The sequence below is a fragment of the Acanthochromis polyacanthus genome, chromosome 16 (genome assembly GCF_021347895.1).
Source record: "Acanthochromis polyacanthus isolate Apoly-LR-REF ecotype Palm Island chromosome 16, KAUST_Apoly_ChrSc, whole genome shotgun sequence".
In the NCBI taxonomy this organism is placed as follows: Eukaryota; Metazoa; Chordata; class Actinopteri; family Pomacentridae; genus Acanthochromis; species Acanthochromis polyacanthus.
In genome coordinates this window covers 9212619-9224095 of record NC_067128.1, presented here as the reverse complement: position 1 = coordinate 9224095, position 11477 = coordinate 9212619, and the positions used below count along the sequence as shown (strand labels likewise).

General features: G+C 44.0%; 1 protein-coding gene across 1 annotated transcript; it reads right to left on the bottom strand.

Moving 5' to 3' along the window:
* Positions 1 to 1619: 1619 nt before the first annotated feature.
* ttbk2b (tau tubulin kinase 2b) lies at positions 1620 to 11336 on the bottom strand. The gene is made up of 15 exons (XM_022207397.2): positions 11079 to 11336; positions 10496 to 10618; positions 10256 to 10403; positions 9392 to 9465; positions 9162 to 9302; positions 8924 to 9028; positions 8505 to 8570; positions 8088 to 8180; positions 7880 to 8005; positions 7628 to 7785; positions 7191 to 7380; positions 6602 to 6816; positions 6025 to 6493; positions 3766 to 4466; positions 1620 to 3022 (listed from the first exon to the last, which is right to left on the bottom strand). Exons 2-15 carry the CDS (start codon positions 10562 to 10564, stop codon positions 2671 to 2673), a joined length of 2907 nt encoding a protein of 968 aa, XP_022063089.2. The 5' UTR covers positions 10565 to 10618; positions 11079 to 11336; the 3' UTR covers positions 1620 to 2670.
* Positions 11337 to 11477: the final 141 nt, after the last annotated feature.

Genomic DNA, 11477 nt, shown 5'->3' with positions numbered 1-11477 from the left:
TTTGAGTTGTGGTTATTTATAGGTTATTATGTTATGATTTTACTGGTCTGGCCCACTTGAGATCAAATTGGGTTGAATGTGGCCCCTAAACCAAAATAAGTTTGGAATCCCTGATCTTAAGGAAATGTGAAGGCAACAAAAGGCAGCCCACAGGATGATTAATCTACCTTTATGCAGAAAAAAAATGTAGTCATTTTTGCTCATGTCTACACTTTCTTTAATGTCCCGTCATTTACCTTGGCCTGACCGCTGCTTACACGTTGTCTTCTTCCACGTGTAAATCTCAGAGAACACAAACGATGGAGCTTTTATGTTGCTGTTGTCATCTGCATCCCCACCAAAACATTCAGCCACCAGCTCGTCAGCAGTCTCTTGTGCTGCAGAGGTGTCTGTCACTGAATGCAGCTGCTTCAGCACAAACTGACAAGGGATGGCTCTCGGGAAAAGAGTTTCAGAAAATACACTACTTCAACATCTGAGTGTGTTTTCCCTTTTATCTGAGTACGACAGTGCTGCTAAGGTTGACACCATACCCTCCATATGATCAAATTCTAATAAAACAAAACTGCATACAGCCATTTTTGATGATTATACTGAAGTGGTACCAGAAATTAGTGAAAAGCTGGGCAACCTATCAGCACCGTTTGGGACAAGTAAGGATATAGTGAAAGAGTTTAAGTGAACTAACATTTAAGCATGATGAAAACTACAGCATGTGTGACCAGAGTGCTATTTTTGAGGTCTGTCTTTTATTCAGTTTACTTTCACTGATCAGGTGAAGCGAGTTGACGTTGACGATCTCATTACAACACAGTGTTCTGCTTGGAAACCTTGGGATTCATGTGGATGTTGTTTCAGATGACAGTACTGAGAAAAAGTAAGTTTTTCCCTTTTCGTATCTTTTCAGGATTGAATCGCAGTCAATTTGACAAGACTTTACATTTTTGTGAAAACAGATTTTTACATAGTAATGTCAATAATTTATAATCTGTAAAGTAAGTGATTGCATATTCATCCCCTTTAAAGTGACACGTGTCAGAGGAGTCATAGGTGTCTTGGTGGCCTCATGCACTAGCCGTCCACTTCTAAATAAAGTTGGATTTAATTGTACTCCAAGGGATACTCAGTGACTTGGAAACTGTCTTGGATCCATCTTCTGATCTGTGATTTTTTTGTAACATTTTTGCAAAGTTGTGTGGAGCGTTCTTTTGTCTTTATAGTGTATTTATAACCAGGAGTACTGATTCATCAGTGGCTGGACCTTTTAGATACATGTGTCTTTATACTAGAATCACCCGAGACACATTCTATCACTTCATAAGGGTTGAATAGTTACAAAATCACTTATTTTACATTTTTAATTAATTCACATTACTTTGGAGAAAACTGTTTTCAATTTGACACCAAAGAACACATTAAAAAGCCACATTAAATTGACCATGACTCAGTGTTGAAAAGCCATGTAAGAGGGAAACTTCCAATGTTTTCCATGAGCACTGTTAGGTAGAAGGCAGCAGCACTATCAGACAGGAGCAGCCTCCTCCTGCAGGACAGTGTTAAACCACATCATTAAAAGTGTTTATAAATGGCTGGAGGAACACGACCAAGAGCCCAAGGTGTTGAATCTTCAGATCCCAATTTAATTGAGCGTCCACAGGACTGGCAACAAGCCGCATCCATGAAAGCCCTGAAACCCCAAAGACCCCCCCAGAGGTTTTCTGTTCATGACCTACACAGTACTAGACAGGTAGATTTAACGTCGTGTCTCTTCAGTGTATCTTTAATATACATTAAAATGACATATGAGCGTAAACCTAAACCGTGTTTCAGCATGAGCTTTCACTGTTTTTGTTTTCATGGGAAACAAAAATGCAAGTCTGCTGCTCTCTACTACGATGTATTTTGATCAGAAGCAGTTCAATAAAAATACAGATGCTTTCTTTAGCCAATTGTACAAATAAATAAAAAAAATCATTTGCAATGACACTCATGCACGTTTACAATACTTAAGTATGAGTGCACTTGACATGTACATTCTAATATGCTGATGCCTTTTGCATGACAAATATATTTTAGCAAAGTAAAAGCACACTACTACACCGTGATATGCCGAAAATGATCAATTCATGGTTACATACTATAATTAATCTAGCAGTTTTACAGGAGTGAGGTCAATATGGGACTGCATGCCCTGGTTCTGTACATGAATGCTGATGTCGGTATACTGCTCGTGGTATTATTTACTATTATAGTGTTCTTAAGGTGATTACATGGTTTCTATTAGTGTATACCATTTTTCTAATGGTACATATCTACAGTTAGCGTTATTTTTACATCCCTCAAGTATTAAACAAGATCTTTTTGGTCTCGTAGTAGGCCTACATGGAGTGTTAAGAGAGGAGTGAAATGAGAGGTAAGAGTTGGCAATCTCAACATTTTCTCAACGTTTTCCAGCTGCAGGTAACAAGCCATAATGTCACGTATTTTCGTGAGACACATCCAACAAATGAATAAATAAATAAATACAATTTATCATACATTTTACATTACATACAGTACATTCCCTTGAGTAAATACCGCATTTACACATGCTATCAGGGACTGGATGTGAGGCAGCCTCTCGCTACACAGTTGCAGGATCCGGATCGGTCAGTCAGTGTGAAAATACAGTCATCGAGTCACTTTGCCGGAGCCTTTGCCCTCGTAGATCAGACCTCTTCCTCTGGAGACGTGGCCCCACTGGCCCTGACCCGCGGGCCTGTCTTGCGGGTGAGCGTGCCGAGGAGGAGGGGAGCCCGAGAAACTGGACGGAGAGCGGCTGCGTCCCTGCAGCACGCCGCCCTCGCGGAGCTCCTGGCGGGACGGGGAGGAGCTTAGGGAGCGCTGCAGGGAGGAGGAGGAGCTGCGAGGGCGAGGAGGAGGGCTGAAGAGCATCCCACCACGGTCCTGCATCAGCTGGGTCAGACTGGCCAGGAAGTCTGCGTCACTGGTGCTGCTGGCACGGACCCTCAGCCTCCGCCGTCTGGGGAAAAGAAACGAGAAGAGAATCTCATTTTGTCAGCATTAACTCCTCATTTCATTTACATTCTGCATTCACTTCTTCATTGTGGCATCATGCCCATTCAGACTGCCTACGTACGCCTGAGGGGGACTTTGATTTTGAAGCAATCACAGAAAATGAAATGCATTTCATTCATACTTCCACTTTTTTGAAGCCAGAAAGGTTTTAATATCTTCAGGGAGTAATGGAACAAGATGGATCCTGCAGCTTCTAAACCTGCACGCCTCCATATTCTCAGCATGGTCATAATGACTCCTACATTGGGCCCTGCTGGAGCGTGGAAAAGTATTTGCTGCTAGAGATTAGCATAAAACTAGGTTTGCTTGTCGCAGCTTGACACAGACCTCATCTTTTATTGTGTTGTATCTTTTATTACTATTTATTTGGATTTACACGTGTCTTTTAGTCATTGTGTTTTCTTACTTTAACTGCAAAGCATTTAGGTTCAACTCCTGTTGCTTTAAAATGGGCTTTTTTTCACTAGCATGACAGAAAAAGGACAAATAATGACTCAGCTTTTATTAAAATGACAACTTTGTCTGATAAAATAGCTACAAGTGTTTGCCGCTGTATTAAAACACATTTACTGAACCTGCAAATAACCATAAATAACATACCTACTATCTAATAAACTGGCAAATGTCCTCGTTTAATTGTGAGAGACTGAAGTACAGTGCAACACCTTCGCTGTGCAGGACACATACCTGTTGTCCACACAGGGGCGGATGGGTGGTTTCCCAGGTGGCGGTCGAGGCAGAAACCTGCTCGTGAGCAGCTCCGGTATAAACGTGGCGCTCACCGGACGAGGGATCTTACTTCTACTACCTGAAGACGAGGACAGGGACAGAGGATCTTCTCCTCCACAGTCGGACCGGGAGCCCCGCTCTGAGGAGAGCCTGTCTCTCGGCAGAGCGCCCGGCAGGTTGTCACAGGACAGCGAAGGAGAAGGCGAGTGGGTGGGGGAGCCGGGGACAGGGCTGCTCCAGCGGTGACGCCTCTCCAAGTTGAGGTCCCTGCTGGGAGAGTCCAGAGGGTTGCTGGGGTCTCGCACAGGGATGCGACTCAGTCTTGGTGACGAGGGAGAGTCTCTTCGCCTGAGCAGAGCTGGGGGTGGAGAGGAGGACACGGTGACGGTGCTCTCCATCGCACCTCCTCCTGTGTCAGCTTGAGGCTGCTGATTTGGCTCTGAGGAGCGATCAGGCAGACCAGAATCGCTCTCTGGGTCTCTGTCATTGGTCAGGTGAGATGTGGGGCCTTTGGCTGGGCTTGGTACTGGAGCCAAGTCCAACCTCTCTCCATCTTTTATGATTTCCTCTGCGAGTTCTTCAGGTTTACCAGATGGCGCCTCTAGTGGTATAGCATCACTTTTCTCCTGTACAGGTGACTGCAGGGCACAGCTGGAGGACTGAGACAGTTAAATGATTATTAGAAGGTAAAAAAGCTCCTTGATCTTGCAATTCTTTTTTGAAATGTTGCGAAATGAGTATCAATTGAATGAAATTGCATTCATTTCCAAATGCTGTAACTACCAATCTTTTTCTCTGTTGTCATAAAACCGAAAATGCCCGTCCTAAATTACACATATCAAACATCAAACGCTTTCATCTGTTCACATAGTTGTCCAAAACCCCAAACATTCAACATGTTAAGAAAAAAACCCAGCAATTAGTCACATTTCAGCACCTTAAGGTCACTAAAAAAAAAACTGTTTAAAGGAATAGTTGACGTTTCATGTTGTGCTCATCTTCTAAGCAATTAATTGTCTAAATATTCAGCAAATTCTATTCTAATTTTATCTGAAAATGAATAATTCAAACATTGACATTTCATGTATAAGTCAATAGCACGAGGAGAAAGTTTAAACCCCTGTTTCATGATCTTTTTTAGTCACACACACTGTATCGTATGAAGTATCCTAGTTTGTGGCTGACCTGTCTCCTTTGTATTTACCCGCTGCACAACAGTTTGTTTACATGTGTGAGCTTGACTCTGAAACTACACAGTTAAATGCAAGGGCAGATTACCCTACTGGCCCATTCTATAAATCATACGAGGGTAATTTCATTTAATGGTTAGCCTTATTGCTGAGTTCACAGACGAGGAGCTAAATCAAATAGAAGATGAGGCTCGGGGGACGGATGCAGAAAGGCAACAGGATGTCCTGGAGGTCTGAGAATTCCAGCAGCTTCAGCTAAGCTTTAAAGAGACTACCACAGGTTTGGGTCTGGTTAAAAAAAAAAACATAAAGCAGTGGTTCAGCTAAGTTAGAAATAAGTTCCAGAAATATAGTGTGCAATAGGCTTGAACGTGTCCACCTGCCACCTTATTGTCTCGTCTCTGTCACTCTCACTCAAATAAATGCAGGGAACAGACAGAGCAGATCCTCCCCTGGCTGTCAATAACCTGCATCACCAAACAATAAGGAACCTACACCTTTTACCATCTATCTGCAGCCAGACTATGATTTATAACTGACAAGTGGCAATGTGAGCTCACAAAAGCGTGGTAGAAGATCATAGAGAGATGCTGCTGGCTGTATTTCTACAATATAATCCTGTAATAGGCTATTTCACACCCCAAGCCACAATAACAAAATACTTTCATGGAGACATGACAACCACAGTTTTAGAAGTTTGGTGTTGATGAACACTCAGCATTCCATACTTTCAGTAAAAGCTGCTTCAACTAGGAAAGTCATTTTATGTGCCGTTATCTGGTCTGCTTCAAACTCCGTAGCACCAACACTTGCTGAACAGAGCCTCACACCTGAAAACAATCTCTAAAATGCACCTCCGTTAACATGAAGACTAGAGGACATGGAATTCTAAAAAGCTTTGACATCTACATTTGCATGGAAACCGAGCAACCTCTGCATGTAGTTGACCTTGAGTTAACTGCTTTGTAAAGGTAATTTCACACTGCTGCTCTCAGCTCATTTACAACTAAATTCTCGTTACTCCTACCTGGTCCATCTGGGATCTTCCCATCATGACTGAAGGCATTTGTCCCAACATCCCTGGTAGCCTCCTGTGGCCCAGTAGCCACGTGCCTGGCATGGCCATCTGCGACAGTACAGGGCTGCTGGGCACTGCAGTGTTCTGACCATCCTGCGGCTCAGAGGAGTGGTTCTCAGTTTCAGCAGTAGTGTGGGTCCCTGGTTTGTCCTCTTGCAGGGCTTCTGCTTGAGGCTTGCTCCCTCCAGAACCGCTGCCTTGTTCGAGCTCCAGCATCACCCACTCCTGAGAGTCTCCCTCGTGGGGCACAGGACTGAAGTTTACGGCAACAAAGCCGCTGCTTGCTGCGCCCTCCTCTTGGTCGGGTGTTGCTGTGCCAGAGTGCTCGTCATTGCAAGAAGGTGTCTGCTGCCCATGAGACTTCTCAGGAATGCATTTCTCCCCAACATGAGACAGGACAGGACGCTGTTTACCCAAGCTAAAAGAAGACATGATGAACATTACAGTTAGTTTCTGTGTAATAGAGGCTCTCCTCATACACACATAATGCTAAAAGTTCTACATTTCATTTGTGTGATGTACTAACTAGGCTTCAAGGAAACGTTCGATGGTGGGCTTTGGTTCGGGTGCGAGCCTCTTTTCGAATGCCAGGCTCTGGCTGTGTCTCATCCTCCGGAGCAGCGGTGCAGCTCGTTCCAAAAACATGGTCTCCGATCGCACTCGTCGAGGCGAACTCTGCATGGAGCCAGTGTTGGGACTCTGGTTCCCTTGATTCTGACTGTGCTCATCCTCACTCACCACCTGAGAAGAACAAATAATCACAAGCCTCAAAACACTGAAACAATGTGGTTGAACCCCAGCCATTTGTTTGAAAAGATAGGCAGGCAGTCCAATTTTGTCCTCTACTTTATACTCTTTACAACAGTGTTGGACACACAGTCCGTGACAGCAGTGGTTTGTATTCAAGAACAGGAAAAGCGTAAGTATTCACAGAGGTTGGAGAGGTCTTAGCCACTGTGGTATCTCAAGGAAAAGCAAAAGTGTTAAATTTCTGAATGTATCCACTGCACTGTAAGTAAACTATGCATCTCATTGCAAAAAAGAGACACAGTTACATAACAACACTATCACGGAAGAAGCTCAAACCATCATACAGCAATCTACAGTTCCCTGACCTTCCTGATCATTGGTTGTGCGTGTTTATGGTTTCGGTTACGGTCCATCTCTTCCCATACATCTCCACCAGGGGTGGTCGGTGTGGGGATGGGGGGGCAGTTGTCAGCATCACTGAGGCGCTCCCCTTGCAGGACATCCTCAGTGTTCTCTCTCTGCAGCTCGCCCGGCAGCACTGAAGCATTGGCCATGCTGTGGAAGAGAGGGAAGGTCACCCTGCAGCTCGTTTCTACAGCACAATTTAGAGCAGCGATTTCTCTGGGATCTCTGACTGTGCAGAAATCCAGTCTAAAAAAAGCTGCAGCTATATATTTGAACACCTATCCAACAGAGTGTAAAGGAAATTTGAATAGACTAAGTGGAACTGCAACAACAAGCTCACAGCAATTAAGTGAAAGACTTATCATCAACAGAAAGAGTTTTCTTTAGCTGTAAATACCCCAGGTATGCTGGCGTGAGACGAGTGAGTTGCTGAGCAGTGGTTGCTGCGGCAGTGATGGTCAGCATATCCTCTGAATCACATTTCTCCCAGTCATAAGGGTCATTCTCCAGCACATTGTGGCTCTTCATGGCATTCTCAAACACTGACATCAGGAGCTGTCACAGAGAAAAGAAAACAGCATGCATCAGCATTTGACAACTGGAGAGGAATAAACAGTCCCTGCGAAATATGACAAACGAGATGGCCGACCTGATAGTCAGGCTTAGTGAAGTAGTCCAAAGTCAAGATATGATCCAGGAAGGTACTGAACTCTGAAGGAAGGTGCTTCAGCATGAGTCGATGGTCATATGTCTCTTTTAGATTTCCTACTTGTTCCTGGGAATAGAGGAGAAAAATAAATGAGTGAACTTTGCTACATGTTACAAATCTATACAGAGGAAGCTACGGAGGCACATACTTTGTCTTTAATTTTTCTCCAGGGAAGCTGACCAACCATGAACTCAACCAGCATATAGAAGAGAGACCACAGGTCGTCATGGCGACCCATTTCCTGCAGATTAGGACACACAACAATAACTGAGGTAACAGGTAAAATAGGAATTAACTACAAGAGGGATTGTGATGGCAGTTTATCATTAAGAGCACAGTTCCTTCATTCACAGGAGAATTTAGGCAGCAAAATGCTTCAAAACTGAAACACACCTCCAGATGGAGCGCATTACTTGAGGTGTAAGTATGAGGTTTTTACTATGCATTGTTAAATCAGTTATGTCTATAAAGTAACAGATGCTGCTATGACAACATAAGTACGATGGTGGCTGGGAATAAAAAAAGAGACAGCACAACTGAGTACATATCTATGGTTTAAGCTCACCTTATTTTTGTGAGCATTGATTGAAGCATAACGCACAGTTCCTCTGAAACCTGCCACAGGACGAGGCTGAAAGAGAACAGAAATTTAGCAGATTGGCAAACAAGTGCCAATTCAAAGTAACAAACTCATAAAACACTCTCTGCACTTTATACCAGCTTTACCGGCCCAAAACAACATCTGATTATGTTTCTAACTACTGCCCATAAGTAAACTGAACTAACTGTTTCAGTCTGAGATTAGATTTCAGTTCTGAATGTTGAGGAATCCCTTCCACTGATGTTCCTTGATGACATGCTTAGGTCAGACACTCCTATGCTCGATAAAGCCTTCAGTAGCTGACAAACTGCACTTCACAACAAAAGAATAAGTTGATTGAAAGCCAAAACAATGCTTTAGAGAGGTTGGCAGAGAGCACTTACTGGACGGACTTCCTGGCTGGAGGTGGTAAACTGACGGGCCAAACCGAAATCAAGCATATAGCAGCATCTGCAGGTACTGGCTAGTCTCCCCATCGCAAAGTTTGACTGCAATTTGAACAGAGACAAGTGAGCTTAATAGCTGGTCGCATGATGTTTTACAAAAAATAACCGCGACGTGCAGTTAAAAGTGATTACACGCATGTAAAAAAGGTTACATCTGGCATATAGATCAACTTACTGGTTTAATGTCCCGGTGCAGAAAACCCACAGAATGAATGCTTTCAATGGCCTCCAAAATCTGCTTGCCCAGTCTTAAAGTTGTGGAGACGGAAAAGGTGCCGCGGGTCATTGTTCTGCGCAAATCTGCCAGATTCCTCCCCTTTAAACAGGAAATCAGCGTTGCGTGTCACACACATGATGCAGACAGATGTGGAGGCAAAGGAAATATTCTAGTAAGGATGTTCTTACCTGGAGTTCCATCACGACGTAGTTGAATCGGTCATTCCTGCCACAGCCCACAAAGCGACAAACATGGTCTTTGCCTGGCAAAAAATATTTGTTGGTAGACAGGTTGAGCACTGTTGGCCCTTGTGGTTAATAACAGACAAAATACTTGTCTGTCAAATGTTTGTATGTCAAAAATAATGTTTAGGAATAAATGCAGGACAAATGTCAAAATCAATCAGTCAGCATAATTAGTGACACGGATGGCGGAATGAGTTGATAACAATTTTTAAATATCGATTCATTTCTAAGGGTTTAACAGAAACTTGGATTTCTAACCAAGCTGCACTACTGACTTAAATGGTGCCCTCTTTTTAATTAATTTTTGACATGCTTGAGTTGCTTCTCTAATGATACAGTTTTGCACTTTAATATCTAAACATTTGTTTGCATTTCATACTGAGTTGCAGCATTGTATAATATTTTTTTTCAAAATAAAATTAACAGATTACTCAACAGTAAAGCATTTACTAATGGCAGCCTCACCACTCTGACAATGCCAAAAAATAAAAATCACAAGTGGAGTAATTCAGCAGTTGCATCACTAAACTACATATACTATAAACCCCTCATTCATTCATTAATTTCATGGTTGACCACTCTGACTAAAACAAAGATCATCATTGCTCATATCATCAAACAAACTAATTATTTTTTATGTTATAAAACACTGGCCTTCATGGAAAAAACACCAGTCGCTCTTGCAGGCAGTGTGTGCAACATGCTTGTAAGGAGCGTTATTGTTAGTCCATCATCAACTAAACTGCCACAAAGTGTCTTTTTCCCCACTTCAGCTGCTGTCAGTGACAACGGGACAGCACCACTCACCCTGAAGCTTCTTCAGCACAGCCACCTCCATCTTCAGAACCTGTTTGGGTTGCTGAGCAGACTCGACCTTCAAGGCAACGGTGGCCTGGCTCAGCTGATCCAGAACCTCGTAGATCTCCCCAAACCCTCCTCCGCCTATTTTCCTTACCTGAAAAGAAGATTCATTTAGAAACGGTGCACTCTGCACTCTCAGTGAATTGACATGATTTTGTGATTTCCCCCTATTTCAGTGACACTTACCACTTTCCATCTGTCCCTGACTACGTCTGCCACTGACAGGATGTCTGTGTGCTCTCCAGCCCCACTCATCCTGAGTGCTCTCAGCTGCAGCCTGCACCTGGCATCAGTGTCGAAAGCCCCTCACTGAAAAACAGGGAGTACATTTACATATCCACTTTCATAACACTGCACACAGCATGCTGCTGAGTCTGCAGCAGAGAAGCCGCTGATCTGCCTGCATCTTTCCTGCGCCGGACAGAAACATGTGGGGCATGTAAATGCTTTCAAACGTTAGCTCCACCTCACGTCTCCAAGGCTCAAATAAGACGCTAACCAGTGCTAGCTGATGGGTCTGAAGATAGCTACTAGCATCAATCGGTTTGTTTGAATCAGAGCCAAAGCACAACACGGCTAGCATAGCGCAGCGGCAATTGCGGGTCATGAACAGCCATAAACCGGGCGCTAGAAGAGATAAGCCGTTAAGGAGCTAATGTCACTGGTTGACGGTGTTCACTGCGGCGGCTACGGTGGTCCAGTAATCAAGCTAACTAGCATGTTTTCCAGTGGATACCCGTATAGGGAGCAAACCTCCATGACCTCTTACCTCGCTCCGCTGCACCAGCGCAAATCCAGCTAGCGTGTGAAAGCCGAGCGGTGCCCATGGTGGCAGTGTGCTCTCAGCGAGGTGAGTCATTGCGAGCGGTTGTTTGTTTCAGGAAGGAGACGGCGGTGGAGGACCATAGCTGACCGGAGCTACTGTTAGCCTGCTAGCTGCTAACGGATGATGGGGAGCTACACCCCGTGCGCTCTCTCACAGCAGCGGCGGTGACGTCACGTGGCTGGAGCCTCCCGATTGATCCGCAAACTTCTGCATCCGCGAGGAGCAATACTAAACACACAACAGCGAACAACACACAACCACCGGGACCAGTGGAAGTAATCAAAGTTCACTAGCAAGACATGACTGCAGTGATATTATTTTAAAAATTATAAACAAGTCTGA